The sequence below is a fragment of the Carettochelys insculpta genome, chromosome 8, assembly GCF_033958435.1.
Source record: "Carettochelys insculpta isolate YL-2023 chromosome 8, ASM3395843v1, whole genome shotgun sequence".
NCBI lineage: Eukaryota > Metazoa > Chordata > Testudines > Carettochelyidae > Carettochelys > Carettochelys insculpta.
The window spans coordinates 30,809,046-30,829,940 of NC_134144.1; the positions used below are offsets into that span (position 1 = coordinate 30,809,046).

Genomic DNA, 20,895 nt, shown 5'->3' on the forward strand with positions numbered 1-20,895 from the left:
CACCACATTTTTTATGTTACTTTATAGCTGTACCTGAACGTCCAGAAGATCTGGAGGTAAAAGCAATTACCAAGGATTCTGTTACGTTGACTTGGAACCCACCTAAATATAATGGAGGCTCAGACATAACCATGTATGTGCTAGAAAGCCGTCTTATTGGAAAAGAGAAATTCAACAGAGTTACAAAGGAGAAAATGCTTGATAGGAAATACACTGTTGAGGGACTGAAAGAAGGTGACACTTATGAATATCGTGTGAGTGCTTGCAACATTGTGGGACAAGGAAAACCATCTTTCTGCACAAAACCAATCACATGCAAGGATGAAATTGGTATGGGTCTGTTTTCAGTAATTCACTTTGAAAACAAGAAAGTACATTTTGGGTCTATAATTTTTTGATAATTTTTTTGATTTTTTATTTCAATGATATCTTTTAGCTCCTCCAACACTTGAACTTGATTGTAGAGACAAGCTTATTGTTCGGGTCGGTGAAGCTTTCAGCCTGACTGGACGTTACTCAGGGAAGCCTGCCCCAAAAGTGACTTGGCTAAAGGATGAAATTACAGTTAAAGAAGATAAGCGCACAAAGATTCAGACCACTCCAACAACCCTTTGCTTAGGAATATTAAAATCCATCCGAGAAGATTCAGGCAAATATTGTGTTATCGTGGAGAACAGCTCCGGATCAAGAAAAGGCCTTTGTCAAGTCAATGTTGTTGGTAAGTGATAATGCATCATAATAATGTCTTTCCTTTTCATAATAAGTAGAAAGGAACAAATAAAAGAAATATTGAATATTAAAATGAGTGATTTATAGAAATATTGTAAGTTCATGCCCTTATTATTTGTGATGACACATTTATTGATTTTGAGTGTTCAGTTAACTGCTGGTTTATGTTTATTTATTGTAAATAAATAATTTGACATGTTCTAATAATAATACATTGCACTATTTAGCCAATTTCAATGCAGGATCATAGAGCACTTTGTAAGCAGTAATTAAGCTCAGTAAGATAGTTGTAAGTCTTCTTTTTCAGATGGATAAACTGAGGGAAACGTATTTGCTCAATGTCACATAGTGAGAGAATGGTAGAGCCAAGAATAGAATCTTTATGCCTTTAGTCTCAGTTCTTTGTTACAATCTTTAGGCCACACCTGACATTTCAACTTATAATTACAGCAGAGTAATTACACTGTTTAATCTTTATGTTGTTGGGGGTGGTTCTGAACCTTGTTTCTTTTAACAGATCGCCCTCAGCCTCCAGTAGGTCCAGTTATTTTTGATGAAGTTCACAAAGATCATATGATCATCTCTTGGAAACCTCCACTAGATGATGGCGGCAGTGAAATTACAAATTATATTATTGAGAAGAAAGATGCGCATAGGGATCTTTGGATGCCAGTAACATCTGCAAATGTTAAGACAACATGCAAAATTCCTAAACTGCTTGAAGGAAGAGAGTATGTTGTACGAATTTATGCTGAAAATCTTTATGGTATTAGTGATCCTTTAGTATCTGATGAAATGAAGGCCAAGGATCGTTTCAGTATGTTATTTATTTGCTACTTAATTTTAATAAATTAACTGTCAGAAGACTTGTTGTACTGTAAATTCATTTAAAAATATTATTTTTCAGGTGTTCCTGCTGCACCAGAACAGCCAATCATTAAAGCTGTTACCAAAGATTCTGCCTTAGTCATTTGGAACAGGCCACATGATGGAGGCAAGCCAATAACTACTTATATTTTGGAAAAGAAGGAAACAATGTCTAATCGATGGACCAGAGTCACCAAAGATCCAATTTTCCCAGACACTCAGTTCAGGGTACCTGATCTCCTTGAAGGCTGTGAATATGAATTCCGTGTATCAGCAGAAAATGAAATTGGTATTGGGGATCCTAGCCCACCATCAAAGCCAATCTTCGCCAAGGATCCAATTGGTAAAGTACACAAAACCCCATTCATAGCCTGTATTTTTCTGAAAATATTTTTCAGGTAGGTTTTAATGGTCTCTATGTTTTTTAATAGTCAAACCAAGTCCACCTATTAACCCTGAAGCAGTGGATAAAACTAAAAACTCAGTTGATTTGTCTTGGCAACCACCACGTCATGATGGCAAAGGCAAAATCATTGGCTATCTTGTTGAGTATCAGAAAGTTGGAGATGAAGATTGGAAGAAGGCCAATCTTAAAGCCGACTCCTGCCCAGAAACAAAATACAAGGTTACTGGTCTTACTGAGGGATTGACCTATAAGTTCAGAGTTATGGCAGTCAATGCAGCAGGTGAATCAGAACCAGCTTATGTCCCTGACCCAATAGAAGTAAAGGACAGGCTTGGTAAGTAAAATAAATTCATTTAAGTTTGTGAATAAACAATACTGTCCAAATGTGCTTGTTTATTAAAAGTGAATTCTTTCTCCCAGAACCTCCAGAGCTGATACTTGATGCTAACATGGCACGGGAGCAACACATAAAAGCTGGAAATACACTAAGACTTAGTGCTGTAATTAAAGGAGTTCCCTTCCCAAAAGTGTCATGGAAGAAGGAAGGGCAAGAGGTCTCACCCAAAGCAGATATTGAGGTTACAGGAGTTGGCAGTAAGCTGGAAATTCGTAACACTGTCCATGAAGATGGTGGAATTTACTCTTTGACAGTTGAGAATCCAGTTGGTTCAAAGACTGTTTCAGTAAAAGTCATTGTACTGGGTAATTTTTTTAATCTATTTTTATATTATATGCTTTTTATTATTTTATTGGAGACCAAAGAAATTGGCTATGCAGAGGAAAATGAATCATTTTAATGCAGAAATCACCAATAATAAATATGTATGAGAAATAGAATGTAAATGACAAGTCAGTACTTAAAGTAAAAACTTCCTTCTGAATGTGCTAAATTTTGTACGATTGGTTTTGTGTATTAAATACATATCTGTACTTTTTTTAAAAAAATAGATAAACCTGGCCCACCTAGAAATCTGCAAGTAAGTGAAGTTAGAAAAGATTCTTGCTATCTCACTTGGAAGGAACCAGAGGACAATGGTGGTTCTGTCATTACCAACTATGTGGTGGAAAAGAGAGATGTAGCTTCTGCTCAGTGGGTTCCCATCTCAGCATCCTCCAAGAAACACAGTCATCTGGCTAAACACCTTATGGAAGGCACTCAGTATCTCTTCCGTGTTGCTGCTGAGAACCAGTATGGGCGAGGTCCATATGTTGACTGTCTTAAGCCAATCAAAGCTATGGACCCACTACGTAAGTTTTTTTCATAGACGAGATCTTTTTGTTTGCCTGGGCCTTTTTGAACTTTGATTAACTGATCCTGATAGTAAAAATACAACCTTGTGTGTATGCGCATGTATGTTTTGCTGGAGAGAAGTCTGTTCAGACTATTAATCTTCTTGGTTTTTGCTTTTAAAAGATCCCCCTGGCCCACCAAAGAATCTGCACCATGTAGATGTTGACAAAACAGAAGTTTCCCTTGTTTGGAATAGGCCAGATCGTGATGGTGGTGCTGAAATCACTGGATATTTGGTGGAGTATCAGGAAGAAGGTGCAGAGGAATGGATTAAGTTCAAGACTGTACCCGTGCCAGAATGTGTTGTTACAGGTCTACAGCAAGGAAAAACATACAAATTCCGTGTGAAAGCACAGAATATTGTGGGTCTTAGTCTTCCAGATACAACTATTCCAATAGAGTGTCAAGAAAAACTAGGTACCTTTTTAATTTGTATTATTTTTTCACTTCTTGTTTATAGTATTCCTCAAGGAAAAAATGTATTGTAATTTCTATGTATTTTTCTAATTCCAGTACCTCCATATGTGGAACTAGATGTGAAGTTAATTGAAGGTCTTGTTGTTAAAGCTGGTAGTACTGTGAGACTTCCTGCAATCATGAGAGGTGTACCAGTGCCCACTGCAAAATGGGTTACAGATGGCAATGAAATTAAAACAGAAGGCAACTACACAATTGATACTGACAGTTATTCAACAGTACTTACAATTAAAGACTGTGTAAGAAAAGATACTGGAGAATATCTTCTCACTGTGTCTAATGCAGCTGGCAGCAAAACTGTTGGTCTTCATCTTACAGTTTTGGATGTTCCTGGTCCACCAACTGGCCCCATTAATATTCTTGAAGTCACACCAGAACACATGATTATTTCCTGGCGTCCTCCTAAGGATGATGGTGGAAGCCCTGTGCTGAACTACATTGTTGAGAAGCGAGAATCCAAAAAAGAAACTTGGGGAGTGGTCTGTTCAGGAATCCATCAAACAAAACTTAAGGTTCCACGCCTACAGAAAGGTTGTGAATACGTTTTCCGAGTCCGTGCAGAAAATAAAATAGGTATTGGTGCACCCCTCGATTCAACACCAGCAGTTGCTAAACATATGTTTGATCCACCATCCCCACCTGGTAAACCAGTGGTTTCAGATATTACAGAAAGTGCTGCAACAGTGTCTTGGACCATACCAAAATCCGATGGTGGAAGTCCAATAACTGGATACATTCTCGAACGTCGGGAAATATCTGGCAAATGGGTACGTGTCAACAAGACACCAGTGCTTGAATTGAAGTTCAGAGCCACCGGTCTCTTCGAGGGCAATACATATGAATTCCGAGTTTTTGCAGAAAACATGGTTGGCATAAGCAAGCCATCCCCAATTTCTGACCCCATAAAAATTTCACGCCCTATTACCCCACCTGGACCTCCCATTAATCCAAAACTAAAAGACAAGAGCAGAGAAACAGTTGACTTGGTATGGACAAAACCTCTCAAAGATGGTGGCAGCCCTATACTGGGATATGTTGTGGAATGTCAGAAAACAGGAACTACACAATGGAATAGGATTAATAAAGATGAACTCATTCCACAGTGTGCCTTTAGAGTGCCTGGGCTAATTGAAGGAAATGAATATAGATTCCGTATAAAAGCTGCTAACATTGTTGGAGAAGGAGAGCCCAGGGAACTGCCAGAAACTGTTCTAGTAAAGGATGTACTTTCTCCTCCAGAAATAGAGCTAGATGTGACCTGCCGTGACTTAATCACAGTCAGAGTAGGCCAAACAATCCATATTACTGGTAAAGTAAAAGGCAGACCAGATCCTGACATAACATGGTCTAAGGATGGCAAAGTATTAGTCCAAGACAAGCGTGTTGAGATGGCTCGTGAATTCCCTCGGATTGAACTGCAGGTGAAAGAAGCCACGAGAGCTGATCATGGCAAATACATCATTGCAGCAAAAAACAGCAGTGGACATGCTCAAGCATTTGCCCTTGTTAATGTACTTGACAGACCTGGACCATGCCAGAACCTGAAGATAAGCTATATCACAAAAGATTCTTGTATGGTCACTTGGGAAAACCCGATAGATAATGGAGGTTCAGAAATTACAAATTACATCGTAGAGTATCGTCAGCCAAATCAGAGAGGATGGTCAATTGTCTCTTCTGATATTACCAAACGATTAGTAAAGGCAAATCTCATAGAAAACCATGAATACTTCTTCAGGGTTTGTGCAGAGAACAAAGTAGGCCCAGGCCCTGTCACTGAGACCAAGACTCCTATCCTTGCCATTAATCCTGTTGATAGGCCTGGTCCACCAGAAAACCTTCACATTGCAGAAACAGGAAAGACATTTGTGTATCTGAAATGGAGAAGACCAGATTATGATGGTGGAAGCCCGAATTTATCATACCATGTTGAAAGAAAACTGAAAGATTCAGATGAATGGGAAAGGGTGCACAAGGGCAGTATTAAGGAAACGCACTATATGGTTGACAAATGCATTGAAAATAAAATATATCAATTCAGAGTTCAGACCAAGAATGAGGGAGGTGAAAGTGATTGGGTGAAGACGAGTGAAGTTGTTGTGAAAGAAGAGCTGCAGAAACCAGTCCTTGATCTGAAGTTGAGTGGTGTGCTAACTGTAAAAGCAGGCGACTCAATTAGACTTGAGGCAGGACTTAGAGGCAAGCCACAACCAGAAGTGGTATGGGCCAAGGACAAAGATGCCACAGATTTAACCAGATCTCCTAGAGTCACAATTGAAACAACTTCTAATTCATCTAAATTTGTTCTAACAAAATCAAAGCGTAGCGATGGTGGCAAATATGTAATTACTGCAACTAATACAGCTGGTAGCTTTGTAGCTTATGCTACTGTTAATGTTTTAGATAAACCTGGTCCTGTAAGAAGTTTGAAGATCTCTGACATTTCAAGTGATAGGTGTACTATCAACTGGGACCCACCTGAAGATGATGGTGGTTGTGAAATACAAAACTACATCTTAGAAAAGTGTGAGAGCAAGCGTATGGTTTGGTCTACATATTCTGCTGCTGTTCTGACAAATTATGCACATGTGACACGCCTGATAGAAGGCAATGAGTATATCTTCAGGGTTCGTGCAGAGAATAAGATGGGCACTGGCCCTCCAACAGAAACAAAACCAGTTATTGCAAAAACAAAGTATGACAGACCTGGTCGTCCTGATCCCCCAGAAGTCACAAAAGTCAGCAAAGAAGAGATGACCGTAGTTTGGAACCCACCAGAATATGATGGTGGCAAATCAATTACAGGATATATTTTGGAGAAGAAAGAAAAACGATCATTAAGATGGGTTCCTGTTACTAAGAGTGCAATCCCAGAGAGACGCAAGAAAGTTACTGATCTCATTCCAGGACACGAATACCAGTTCCGTGTCAAGGCTGAAAATGAAATTGGACTTGGAGAACCAAGCTTGCCATCAAGACCAGTAGTGGCAAAAGACCCAATAGGTACTTCAGTGATGTATTTTAATGTTATTACATTAACCCATTAAATTAACAAGTTAAATATTTGTTCAGATGTGCTCTTATTGCTGCCTTTTATCATGTCTTTCAGAACCTCCTGGTCCTCCAACCAATCTGAAGGTGGTTGACAGTACTCAGAGCTCTATCACTCTTGGATGGGGAAAACCAGTCTATGATGGTGGTGCACCAATTATTGGATATGTTGTGGAAATGAGACCAAAGGTTGAAAGGGCAGCTCCTGATGTAGGATGGAAACGATGCAATGTTGCTGCTCAAGTTATTCATACAGAATTTACAGTTACCAGCCTGGATGAAAAACAATTATATGAGTTCCGGGTTTGTGCCCAGAATCAAGTTGGCATTGGCCGTCCAGCTGAACTGAAGGAAGCTGTGTCACCTAAAGAAATACTTGGTGATTTTTTGTCTTATCTAAGAATTCATACATTATTTATTGCTATATTTAGATTTTATTTCACATTTTGAATTTTTTTCTTTAATGTTCATATTTCAGAATCTCCTGAGATTGATTTGGATGCAAGCCTTAGAAAATTAGTCACAGTCAGAGCAGGATGTCCCATTAGACTTTTTGGCATTGTTAGAGGACGACCAGCACCTAAAGTCACCTGGAGGAGAATGGGTATTGATAATGTGGTCAGAAAAGGGCAGGTTGATCTGGTTGACACTATGGCCTTCCTTGTCATCCCCAATTCTACGCGTGACGATTCAGGAAAATATTCTTTGACAGTTGTTAACCCAGCTGGAGAAAAGGCTGTATTTGTGAATGTCAGAGTCCTTGGTGAGTCACCACAAACAATTTCTAAAAACATCAATTTAATTATTTTTTCATTATTTATTACTGGGATTTTTGTGGCTCCTGTCACAATAGCATTTGAGTTTCATTGTACATGACTAATATTAATTCCCCAAGTATAGGGAGCCATTACCAAATTTTCATTGCAATTTAATAAGGATTCTTAACAGATGATTGATATAAGGATTAATATTTCTTTATAGATACTCCTGGACCAGTGGCTGAGTTCAGTGTTTCAGATGTCACAAAAATGTCATGTCAGCTTTCATGGGTACCTCCTGAAAATGATGGTGGTAGTCCAGTAACTCACTACATCCTGGAGAAACGTGAGGCTGACAGGAAGACTTGGTCAACAGTCATTGCAGATATAAAGAAAACTAGCTTCAAAGTAGCTAATCTTGTACCTAGAAATGAATACTTCTTTAGAGTAACTGCTGTCAATGAATATGGTTCAGGTGTTCCAACAGACACACCAAAACCAATCTTGGCATCAGATCCACTAAGTAAGTATTTCTTAATGCTAGTATTTTATTCTTGCATCTTTATTTGCTTTAATCTCCAGTAAGCTTCTGACTTTTTATGAATGTGGAAGTTTATAAATCCTGTATTGCTTCTAACCACTCAATGACAGTAGAATAAATGTTCCTAGGTAGATGTGTTTTCTGAATACAAATTAATTTCTCGAAAATTTGTAGTACATGTAAATTAAATTAATCAATCTGGTAGTTTTTAATGGGCTATGTTTTCCAAATCAAATGAATTTCTCTGTTAAAAAAATTCCTTTTTGAATCACTGTAGAAAGTCATCAGAATTGTTAGCAATTCTACCAAAGCACATCCACCGACAGGGGTGACGTTTTAATATATCTACTTTGTGGTTTTTTCCCCTTTAGGTGAACCTGATCCACCAAGAAAACTGGAAGTTACTGAAATTACAAAGAACAGTGCAACATTAGGCTGGTTGCCACCACTGCGAGATGGAGGCTCTAAAATTGATGGATATATTATTAGCTACAAAGAAGAAGAACAACCTGAAGATCACTGGACACAATATTCTATTGTCAAAGATCTGAACATTGTTGTAGTTGGCCTCAAAGAAGGAAAGAAGTACAAATTCAGAGTGGCAGCTAGAAATTCTGTAGGAGTAAGTTTACCAAGAGAAACTGAAGGAATGTTTGAAATTAAAGAACAGCTCTGTAAGTAACTAATTATTATTATTATTATATGTGTATACTGTTAACAATCTATTTTAATGTTGAAATGAACAAGGTTTTTGGTTCTTTGATGGAGTTCTAGGAAATTAATTTCTTAAATTATCTGTTGTGCACTTTTGTCGAATATCACGCTTCAAGTCATCAGTCTTTTGTATCCCAAGAAGAACACGAGACAAATGTCTGTTAGGGATGGAGTAAGTAGATTTAGGCTGCTGCTACATTACCATTCTCCTGTCAGAAGAGCCATGGTAATGAGGCTACTTGAAGGAGGCTAATGAGGTGCTAACATGCATATTCAGTGACTCATTAACATAATGGCAGGAGCATGAACAGATTTCGAATTGCAGACTGACAGGGAAGATGGGGCACCTTCAAAATACATGCCCCACTTCAACATTACATTATTCCCACAGCACTAGATTGGAGTAAAAGAATGTCGAAGTAGGGCACTTATTTCAAAGCTGCCCCCTTCTTCACTGTCAATCTGCAATTCAAAGTCCGTTCACACAGCTGCTATTATGCTAATGTGGTGCTGAATATGGACGTTAGCACCTCATTAGCCTGTTTTTAATTGCCTCATTACCATGGCAGCTCCGATGAGAGAATGGTAGTGTAGCAGCAGCCTATGTCCTGCCTCAGCAGAGGGGGTTAAACTAGGTGTTTTCTTGATGTCCCTCCAGATCTACATTTCTATGATTTGAAGGTGGCATCAGGAAAGCCACGTACCCCATTCCCTGGTAGAGGGTGTGTTTCATGACACTTCACAGTGACCCTTCTTGATGATTAATTGGCATAGTCATGTTCCAAAGATTACCATCCAATTATCGCTGTTAAAAGGAAGATAATGTTTTCTGAAGTGCTGCTAGTGCCTTAGGCACTGTTCACACATATGAGAAGACAATCTGTACACAAACATTCGTTTACAATTTTAATCAGAATACTAAGATAGAAAACATAACTGGAGCTTACACTGACAGAAGTGGAACACCTAGGCTGTGGCCATGCTTGGCCAAAACTTCGAAATGGCCATGTAAATGGCCATTTCGAAGATTACTAATGAGGCACTGAATTGAATATTCAGCACCTCATTAGCACTAGGATGCTTCCGGCTGCGGGTCTTCGAAAGCGCCACTTTTGAATGCTTGCGGCTCGGCGTGGCTACACAGGGGTCCTTTTTGAAAGGACCCTGCACATTTCAAAATCCCTTTATTTCTCTCAGCAGAGGGGATTAAGAGGATTCCAAAATGTGTGGGGTCCTTTCGAGGTGCCACAGCCGGAAGCATCCTAAAGCTAATGAGGCACTGAATATTCAATTCAGCGCCTCGTTAGTAATCTTCGAAATGGCCATTTGCATGGCCATGTCGAAGTTTTGGACAAGTGTGGCCACAGCCCTAGTTTCAGATGTGTTTTCATAATTCAAAGCTCTAATTCAGACTCTTAAGCCATCCCCACTGAACAGAGACAAAGGATATTGCCTGTGAAAGCATCAGGTCTCCAGCAGATATGCACAGGACACTTACATGAGCAAATAAAATAATTTCTTCGGGGGGTTAAAAACACTTGTTTGTGTTTGTCTTTTTAGTGCCACCTAAGATCTTGATGCCAGATCATGTTAACCTTAAAGCTGGGCAGAAACTCAGAATTGAAGCACATGTCTATGGGAAACCTCACCCTGTCTGCAAATGGATGAGAGGTGAACAAGATGTATTTCCATCCAGTCGTCTGGCTGTGCATAAAGCCGAAAACTCTTCTGTTCTCATCATTAAGGATGTTACTAGGAAAGACAGTGATTACTACTCTCTTACAGCAGAAAACAGCTCTGGTATTGCCACTCAGAGAATCAGAGTGGTAGTCATGGGTAATTTTCATTTTTTAACCTGACTACACAGCTAAATTCAACATATTCATGCTCTGCTGTTTTATTAATTTTTTCTTCTTACATCTTTATACAGATGCCCCAGGTCCACCACAGCCTCCATTTGACATTTCTGAGATAGATGCTGATGCTTGCACACTTGCATGGCATATGCCTCTTGAAGATGGTGGCAGTAACATAACAAACTATGTGGTTGAAAAGTGTGATGTAAGCCGGGGAGACTGGATAACAGCTGTAGCTTCTGTCACAAAGACAAGCTGCAGAGTTGGAAAACTAATCCCTGGACAAGAGTACATATTCCGCGTACGTGCTGAAAATCGTTTTGGCATTTCCGAGCCACTCACATCAGACAAGATGGTTGCAAGGTTCCCATTTGGTATGTCCATTTTAAATGACGACATTTTTCTGATTGTATTTCTTCTTACAGTAAAATAATAATGTTAGCCCATTTGTTTTTTCACAGATGTTCCAAGTGAACCAAAGAATGCCCGTGTTACCAAGGTCAATAAGGACTGCATATTTGTGGCATGGAACAAACCAGATAGTGATGGAGGCAGTCCAATTACTGGTTACCTCATAGAGCGTAAAGAAAGAAATAGTTTACTGTGGGTGAAGGCTAATGATACCCTTGTGCGGTCTACAGAATATCCTTGTGCAGGTCTAATTGAAGGTCTTGAGTATACTTTCAGAATTTATGCCCTGAACAAAGCTGGAGCAAGCAAACCTAGCAAGCCAACTGATTTCGTTACGGCACGAGCCCCAGTTGGTAAGCAAAACATTTAAGAGATTTGCAACGTCATTAATATTTATGGTCAATTTATGTTTTTCAGTTTTACTTACTGCTACAGGTTGAACTTCTTTTGTCCCACATTCCCTGGAAGGGCAACATCCCTGGCCCAACATGGCCACTTATCGTGGGAGTGGTGAAGTTTCCCATGGTCCTGTAAAGTTTGTTCATAGCCACCAGTCCTGTCTCTCAGGCTACGTCTACACGTGCAGCCAAACTAACGTCTACACGTCCTCCAGGGCCGGCAACGTCGATGTTCAACTTCGACGTTGCTCAGCCCAACATCGAAATAGGCGCAGCGAGGGAACGTCTACACGTCAAAGTAGCACACATCGAAATAGGGATGCCAGGCACAGCTGCAGACAGGGTCACAGGGCGGACTCAACAGCAAGCCGCTCCCTTAAAGGGCCCCTCCCAGACACAGTTGCACTAAACAACACAAGATCCACAGAGCTGACAACTGGTTGCAGACCCTGTGCCTGCAGCATAGATCCCCAGCTGCCGCAGAAGCAGCCAGAAGCCCTGGGCTAAGGGCTGCTGCCCACGGTGACCATAGAGCCCCGCAGGGGCTGGAGAGAGAGCATCTCTCAACCCCCCAGCTGATGGCCGCCATGGAGGACCCAGCAATTTCGACGTTGCGGGATGCGGATCGTCTACACGGTCCCTACTTCGACGTTGAACGTCGAAGTAGGGCGCTATTCCTATCTCCTCATGAGGTTAGCGACTTCGACGTCTCGCCACCTAACGTCGAAGTTAACTTCGAAATAGCGCCCGACGCATGTAGACGCGACGGGCGCTATTTCGAAGTTGGTGCCGCTACTTCGAAGTAGCGTGCACGTGTAGACGCAGCTTCAGTGTTCTATGCTGTTATTTAGCTGTAATTTACCCAAGATGTTTTCTAAGGCCACAGTCAGCAGTGGAAGTATTGGTAATGCTACTATATAATATTGACCTCCCCTGCTTTGACAAATTCTCTGGTTCAGGTCTAGTCAGGTATTGAGAGTGCTAGGTGATAGAGGTTTAACCTATAGTAATAATACATTTACTTAATACTTAATATTTGCAACTTTATAATCATCGCTTTTCCTCTGTTTCTTTAGATATTCGATATGCAGTATGGCTGTACTGTATTGTGAAACCTACCATGGCGGGGGGAGGTTTAGAGGGATGCACTATGAATATAATTTACCACTGCAAAAGATTTTTCTGAAACATTCAGTTTTTGATGAGGGTTAACTTGTGCTGGTCGTGTGTGGTTTTAGATCCTCCTGGTAAACCAGAAGTTACTGATGTCACTAAGAGTACTGTGTCACTTGTATGGACAAGACCAAAGCATGATGGTGGAAGCAAAATCATAGGATACTTTGTTGAAGCTTGCAAACTGCCGGGTGATAAGTGGGTACGATGCAATTCTACTCCATATCAAATTCCTCAAGAAGAATACACTGCTACTGATTTGGAAGAAAATGCTCGGTATCAATTCAGAGCAATTGCCAAGACAGCAATTAACATTAGCTGGCCTTCTGAACCTTCTGATCCAGTAACCGTTCAGGCAGAAAATGGTAAGGAGTGTTAATCTGAGAAGTACATGCAAATGCTGATAGTGTTCAGTTGTGCCTTTGTACATGGCATTCATATATGTTATGTTTAATTCTTTTAGATTTCTAAGCTCTCTTCTTGCTTGTTTTCAGTTCCTCCCAGAATAGAGCTAGACGTAGCTATGAAATCATTGCTTACGGTGAAAGCTGGAACTAACGTTCGTCTTGAAGCAAATGTATACGGCAAACCTATGCCAACAATTACTTGGAAGAAAGAAGAAGTTTTAAAACCAGCTGAAGGCATTAAGATCACCACTAAGAGAAACCAGTCCACTGTGGAGTTGTTCAGTGTTAACAGGAAGCAGACAGGAGACTATACTATTACAGCTGAAAATGCAAGTGGTTCCAAATCAGCAACCATTAAGCTTAAAGTGCTTGGTAGGTTAAAGATTATTTGTTAGTCCGTATTTGCAGTTTGGATGATATACCAAAAGCTAACGATGTAACGATGGATCATTAATTTTTTCAGATAAGCCTGGTCCTCCTGCTTCAGTTAAAATCACCAATATGTATGCTGATCGTGCAATGCTTTCTTGGGAGCCTCCTCTTGAAGATGGAGGTTCAGAAATTACCAACTATATTGTTGATAAGCGTGAAACAAGCAGACCGAATTGGGCCCAAGTCACTGCCAATGTACCAATTACAAGTTGTAGTGTAGAAAAACTGATAGAAGGACATGAATATCAGTTCCGCATTTGTGCTGAAAACAAATATGGTGTTGGGGATCCTATCTTCACTGAGCCAACAATTGCTAAAAATCCATACAGTAAGCATCTCTCAGCATGGTTTTGCAATTATTGGTTTTTATGCACATTTCAGAATATGAAAATAATCTTCAATAAATCTTTACAGATGTACCTGGGCCTTGTGATCCACCTGTAATTAGCAATATAACAAAGGACTTTATGACTGTGAGTTGGAAGCCACCAGCTGATGATGGTGGGTCTCCTGTGACTGGATATATACTTGAAAAACGTGAAACTAAGACTGTTCATTGGACAAAGGTAAACAGGAAGCCTGTCATAGAAAGAACTGTAAAGGCCACTGGGCTCCAAGAAGGAGCAGAGTATGAGTACAGAGTGACAGCACTGAATAAGGCTGGACCAGGCAAACCTAGTGGACCATCTAAGGCAGCATATGCTCGTGATCCTCAGTGTAAGTGGAAACATTTATCTTGATTTTCTTATGAACCATCCCAAAGCTTTTGCCCAGTGTTATTCTTTAATAAACTCAACGTAACTTCCTACTGTTTTCACTCTTAGATCCTCCTGGCCCTCCTGCCTTCCCAAAAGTGATTGACACAACCCGTAATACTATAAGTCTGTCTTGGAGTAAACCAGCATATGATGGTGGAAGCCCCATTATCGGCTATTTAGTCGAAGTTAAAAGAGCTGACACAGACAACTGGGTCAGATGCAATCTGCCGAAAAACCTCCAGGATACCCATTATGTGGTAACCGGACTGACAGAGAATACAGACTATCAGTTCCGTATTTATGCTGTCAATAAGATTGGATACAGTGATCCGAGTGATGTGCCTGACAAACACCTTGCCAAAGACATTTTAAGTAAGTATTCTGGAAAACAAATACATTTGTTGATTTAAGGGAAGATTTGTGATATAGTTTTAGAAGCTTAGAGGAGAGGCTTGTAACAGGAGAATACATGCAGGTCTGGCAGCAGTGGGCCTGATGGAGCTTGTTTTGGAGAGGGTGGGAGGACTGGTAACTGGAAAAGGAATGCGGTTGGAGTCTTTTTTTTTTTTTAAAGTCATGTAGTGCCTGATCTTCCTGTCTTCCCACCGGTAGTGCCCCCATATTGTTGGGTCTTCAAGATTTTTCCCTTTTCCCCCATAGCCCTCATTCACACTTTTCCAGATCTCTTTCTCCTCTTTCTCAGGCCTTCAGGCTCACTCCAGTCCTTCAAGGAATTTGGAGCCCAGCTACCTGTATTAAGACCTTGTGGTTCTATGGGTCATCCTGCCTTATTAAATTGTATGAGGCTCTTATCTCCACCAGACTTCATACACACCTAAAAAGAGCAAAAGTGTAGCACCACCCAGTATTAGTTACACTTGTACAGGGTAAAAAAGTACAGGACAGGCAGATGAAGTCTAAGTTCCTTTTAAGATAAGAAGATAAAGGGACTGATTCATATAAATGGTGGAGGAAAAGGAGACGTGATAAGAGGAGCTGGAAAAGTAGAAAGCACATATCTTGAAACTAGGCCAAAACCTCAGTTTACATGATATCATCTGAGACACAGGAACAGCCCTTCCAATTCAATACATTGTCAGGAAACTGGGACTTTTGCTCAAGCAAATTTTAGTGCTACATTTAAAGATTGACTTTATAAGCTAATAATCTTTTATTAAAAATGCAGTTCCACCTGAAGGAGATCTCGATGCGGAACTGAGGAAAGTACTTATATTACGTGCTGGAGTCACAATGAGGATTTACGTGCCAGTAAGGGGACGTCCACCTCCAAAGATTAGCTGGTCTAAAGTGAATGCCAATATAAGAGACAGGAAAGGATTAGATATCAAGTCAACTGATTTTGACACATTCCTACGCTGTGAAAATGTAAACAAATATGATGCTGGAAAATATGTCTTGACTCTGGAGAACAGCAGCGGCAAAAAGTCATACACCATGGTTGTGAAAGTACTTGGTTAGTGCCAGAACTATTACTATGCTCAAGTACCAGATATCTTTAAAATTAATTTAAAACGAGTTACTATATCCTGTAGTTTGATTATTAAATCAAATATTTATTTCATATTCATATAGATACTCCTGGACCTCCTATTAATCTGATTGTAAAAGAAGCATCTAAAGATTCTGCCTTTATTTCATGGGAACCTCCTCTAATTGATGGTGGCAGTCCAATCACAAACTATATTGTGGAAAAACGAGATGCAGAGAGAAAATCATGGTCTACAGTTTCAACAGAATGCCCAAAAACAAGTTTTAGGATAACGAATTTAGAAGAAGGGAAGTCATACTTTTTCAGAGTGCTTGCTGAAAATGAATATGGCATTGGTGAACCCTGTGAAACTCGGGATGCTGTTAAAGCTTCTGGTGAGAAAACTGAATATTGTTTCCCTACTTTCTTTTGAAAGAAACTTGCTTTTAATTTTAATTGAAAATTATCAATATTTTTATTCCTTCTAGAAACGCCTGGCCCAGTTGTTGACCTAAAAGCTTTGGCTGTAACAAAGTCATCCTGCAATCTAGCCTGGAAAAAACCTATCAGTGATGGTGGAAGCCGTATTATTGCATATACTGTTGAAGTTATGACTCCTGATGATTCCTGGCAAGAAGTGATGAGGTCAAAGAACCTCCAGTTTTCAACAAAAGACTTGGTGGAAGGGAAAGAATATACTTTCAGAGTAAGAGCACAGAATGAAGCTGGTTATGGATCTCCAAGTGAGATTACGTTTGTAGCAAGAGATGATGTTGGTAAGTATAACCCTTCTGCCAGTAGCAGTTGGCAGTGTCCACGGCCAGATTCAATATCTAGGGGTTCCTTTTCATCCATCTCACACAGAACCGGCTCAAAATGCTACTCAATAGCCTGGGAAAGTCACACAGCCTTGGGTGCCTCTGAGAGGCAATGCTTCCCCTGTCTCAATCACACAGTCTGAATGCAGAAAAGAAACTTTTAATGAAAGAGGCAGAGAAGTCACATGGCGTTAGCTTGGGAAAATACCACACCCAGAGTTCATAACCAACCCTCAGATAAATGTCCCAGCTCAAACATAACCATCCTTTGCCTCTCAGGCTCACCTGTCCAACACTGTAAGGGTCTCATTCACAAACCCAAACTTTTTCCAACCCCCCCCTTCAAATGCCCCACTCACAGCTCTGTCCAATCCATGCAGCCTGCAATACATCACCCTGATGATTTCCCTCATTGAGCCTGAGACAATGCCACCTTTGCACTGGTCCTGTGGTCCACTTGCTCCTGCCAGCCACCCTACTGTCCACTGCTTTGTGGGTTTGGCTCAAGCCAAAACTCCTGTGAATTCAGCTCTCAGTAGGTTCAACTGCCACTCCATGATTTCAGTTCTCAAGCTCAGTATCCACAAGAATGGACTCTCACACAAAAAAAGTACGGACTCCAGCATCCTACCTGTAGTTCTGTCTTTGAACAGTGGGGGGAAGGACTAGTCAAAGAAGGTTTATGGCTGTAGGGTAAAGGCTTGGTTTGGCCAAAGGCACACAGTCAGCTGATTCAACCAGTAACCCTTCCCCACTGCCACTTCACAATGCTCAGTTGTGGGCAGCCCCGTGCGATCTATATCTTATGCAGTGATGATGACCGGGCTGTACCCCCACAACAACTTCAAGCATTGGTGAGACCCCACAATTGTTACATTGGGTGATAGCATAAATTGGGACTTTACAACAACATGCTTTTGCAATAGACAAAATCTCATTGCTTCACCTGCTGCCCATCAGGCTTCGTTTGCAAGGCATTACATATGCACACCTTTGCATTTTCATACAGATGATCTCTAAAGGACACATTCCTCAAATTCCTTCAGAAGGGTGAACTACTGGTGACACATGCTTTACATAACTTATTCTACAAATTCACGAGTACCCACTTTCATTTATTTATATGCTGCTTTATACATAGTGTCCCTCATGCATGCATGCATATCTGCTTAGTTTAGAACTCAATTAACATTTTAAAACATAGGTACTTATGTTCAAATGAGTAACTGATAACCTTTTTATTTTGCAGTGGCACCCGATCTTGATTTAAGAGCTCTACCTGATTTGTGCTATCTAGCTAAAGAAGGTAGTAGCTTCTGTCTAAAAATCCCAATTAAAGGAAAACCTGCCCCTGGTGTGACATGGAAGAAAGGTGAAGACCAGGTACTCACTGAGAGTGGAAGAGTTGCCTTTGAGTCTACAGCAGTTAACACCACTCTTTTGGTGCGCGACTGCCAAAAAGATGATGCTGGAAAATATACAATTACGCTGAAGAACAGTGCTGGCAGTAAGGAAGGCACTATTTCCATAAAAGTTGTTGGCAAACCTGGCATTCCAACAGGACCAGTGAAATTTGAAGAAGTTACAGCTGATGCTATAACCTTAAAATGGGGACCTCCAAAAGACAATGGGGGTTCAGAAATCACTAATTATATCATTGAAAAGAGAGATAATATAAACAACAAATGGGTGACATGTGCTTCTGCTGTCCAGAAAACTACATTTAGAGTTTCAAGACTTCATGAGGGAAATGAATATACTTTCAGGATCAGTGCTGAAAATAAATATGGAGTCGGTGAAGGTCTTAAATCTGACCCTGTGATTGCAAGACATCCATTTGGTAATCATATATTACAATCTTTTTCATTAAAATGATGTACTCTTGGTATTTCCTTTTAATGCTAATTAATTTTTAATATATTTTATAGATGTGCCGGATGCTCCACCACCACCCAAAATTATTGATGTTAGACATGATTCTGCATCTCTAACTTGGACTGACCCAAAGAAAACTGGTGGCTCACCAATTACAGGTAAAATTTGCCTTAAAACCTTCTCTCAATTTTTCTCATTAGTTCTTCATTCTTCTTAGTGAAAAGTAAAAGAAACCCACTACTTTGTTTTAATTTCTCTTTTATTTATGCATTGTTAAAATTATACTTCTTTTTTGTTCTTTTAGTATGTATGTTTGTTTTTAAAACAGGAAAAAAATTAAATTCAGTCAAAGTTAGAGAAAGAACAGGAACTGGAATATCATAGCTGTTTCATGAACATATAGTCAAATCTTGTAAGGAAAGAACAATAGGTGTACCTATCTAATTAATATTTGCACGCATACATTAGCATTTGTTTTCATAAATCGTGTAGTGGCATAGATATGTAATTTACGTTCATATATATTCCTGAATCTATTATCAAGTGTTGTTCTTGCAACAACAGCTGGATCAAACCACAACTACAGTAGTAATATGCTGGGCGCTTAACTGTGCAAATACAGATTTTTCTACTATCAACTGCTATTTTACATTGTACTATTCATCTTTGTAGGGTATCACCTTGAATTCAAAGAAAGAAATAGCCTTCTTTGGAAAAGAGCTAACAAGTCTCCATTAAGGATGAAAGACTTCAGAGTAACAGGGTTAACTGAAGGTCTAGAATATGAATTCAGGGTGATGGCAATCAACCTGGCAGGAGTAGGTAAACCTAGTCTGCCCTCTGAACCAATTGTGGCACTTGATCCCATTGGTAAGTTATGACAGGAAAAAAGAGAATTCTGTAGACTGAAAAATATGGACATTGGTTTAATTATTGGTTCATTTTGGTATTTTTTTCAGATCCTCCCGGAAAGCCTGAAGTTATCAATATAACAAGGAACTCAGTAACTCTCATTTGGACAGAACCCAAGTATGACGGTGGACATAAGTTAATTGGCTACATAGTTGAAAAGCGTGACCTGCCTTCCAAATCTTGGACAAAAGCTAATCATGTGAATGTTCCCGACTGTGCATTTACTGTAACTGACCTTATTGAAGGTGGCAAGTATGAGTTTAGAATTAGAGCAAAGAACACTGCTGGTGCTATCAGTCCTCCATCAGAACCTACAGGAACCATAATATGCAAGGACGAATATGGTGCGTAGACTATACTGAAAATATGGGTGGGAGGGGTCCATGGGTTTGCTAAATTATTGCTTAAAAACACTTTTTTTCTTTTTTGACAAACGTGCTTTTCTTTTACAGAGGCGCCAACTATTGTTATTGATCCTACATTGAAAGAAGGACTGACCGTTAAAGCAGGAGATACCATTACAGTGTCTGCTATTAGCATCCAAGGCAAACCACTTCCAACTTCAGTATGGTCCAAAGCAGGAAAAGACTTTAAGCCTTCAGATATTGTACACATTGAATCAACTCCTACTTCTTCCACACTTACCGTCAAATATGCAGCCAGAAAAGATTCTGGTGAATACATGATCACTGCAAACAATCCTTTTGGAACTAAACAGGAGCATGTACATGTGAAAGTTTTAGATGTACCTGGACCCCCTGGGCCTATTGAGGTCAGCAACGTCTCGTCTGAAAAAGCTACTCTTACGTGGTCACCTCCTGCAGAAGATGGTGGATCACCCATCAAGTCTTATATACTTGAAAAGAGAGAAACCAGTCGACTCCTGTGGACTCCAATTGCTGAAAATATTGAAACTTGCAGGCATGTTGTTAGCAAGCTCATTCAGGGAAACGAATACATCTTCCGGGTATCAGCTGTGAATCAGTATGGCAAGGGCGAACCGGTACAATCAGAACCGGTTAAAATGGTGGATAGATTTGGTAAGTGGAAAAGGTTAACACTTGAACCAAGTGTTTTGATAGTATTTAAAAGCTCGTATATGTTTCAAAAATTCTATATTTTTTTTTCCTATTAGGTCCCCCAGGTCCTCCTGGAAAACCAGAAATAACAAATGTGACTAAAAATAGTGCAACTGTTGGTTGGAAAAGGCCAACTGATGATGGTGGGAGTGAGATCACAGGCTACTATGTAGAAAGGAAAGAAAAGAAAGGTTTGAGATGGGTCAGAGTAACAAAGAAACCAGTTTCAGACCTTCGATGCAAAGTGACTGGACTTCTGGAAGGAAATGAATATGAATTCCGTGTCAGTGCAGAAAATAGAGCAGGAGTTGGACCACCAAGTGATGCTTCAAACCCTGTACTAATTAAAGATGCTGCCTGTTAGTATTATGTCTTTACTTCTGCCAAGTTCAACATAGAGTATTAATATTTTAGTTGCCTATAAAACTCATGTTTAACATAATGTGGGGATTT

General features: G+C 40.0%; 1 protein-coding gene across 3 annotated transcripts in view; it reads left to right on the forward strand.

Moving 5' to 3' along the window:
* Positions 1-20,895, forward strand: part of TTN (titin) — a 330,648-nt gene that overhangs the window by 263,701 nt on the left and 46,052 nt on the right. For all 3 annotated transcript variants that reach the window (XM_075000777.1, XM_075000778.1, XM_075000779.1), the window contains 30 exons: positions 28-330; positions 437-718; positions 1,247-1,546; positions 1,637-1,939; positions 2,028-2,336; positions 2,423-2,704; positions 2,951-3,250; positions 3,417-3,710; positions 3,807-6,773; positions 6,880-7,200; positions 7,300-7,584; positions 7,803-8,102; positions 8,492-8,794; positions 10,395-10,670; positions 10,765-11,064; positions 11,152-11,454; positions 12,738-13,037; positions 13,167-13,451; positions 13,543-13,839; positions 13,926-14,228; positions 14,336-14,641; positions 15,456-15,743; positions 15,863-16,153; positions 16,247-16,534; positions 17,826-18,416; positions 18,505-18,609; positions 19,124-19,321; positions 19,411-19,707; positions 19,816-20,403; positions 20,499-20,801. In XM_075000777.1, coding sequence (XP_074856878.1) covers positions 28-330; positions 437-718; positions 1,247-1,546; positions 1,637-1,939; positions 2,028-2,336; positions 2,423-2,704; positions 2,951-3,250; positions 3,417-3,710; positions 3,807-6,773; positions 6,880-7,200; positions 7,300-7,584; positions 7,803-8,102; positions 8,492-8,794; positions 10,395-10,670; positions 10,765-11,064; positions 11,152-11,454; positions 12,738-13,037; positions 13,167-13,451; positions 13,543-13,839; positions 13,926-14,228; positions 14,336-14,641; positions 15,456-15,743; positions 15,863-16,153; positions 16,247-16,534; positions 17,826-18,416; positions 18,505-18,609; positions 19,124-19,321; positions 19,411-19,707; positions 19,816-20,403; positions 20,499-20,801 — 11,868 coding nt within the window. The remainder of the gene's footprint in view (positions 1-27; positions 331-436; positions 719-1,246; positions 1,547-1,636; positions 1,940-2,027; positions 2,337-2,422; positions 2,705-2,950; positions 3,251-3,416; positions 3,711-3,806; positions 6,774-6,879; positions 7,201-7,299; positions 7,585-7,802; positions 8,103-8,491; positions 8,795-10,394; positions 10,671-10,764; positions 11,065-11,151; positions 11,455-12,737; positions 13,038-13,166; positions 13,452-13,542; positions 13,840-13,925; positions 14,229-14,335; positions 14,642-15,455; positions 15,744-15,862; positions 16,154-16,246; positions 16,535-17,825; positions 18,417-18,504; positions 18,610-19,123; positions 19,322-19,410; positions 19,708-19,815; positions 20,404-20,498; positions 20,802-20,895) is intronic.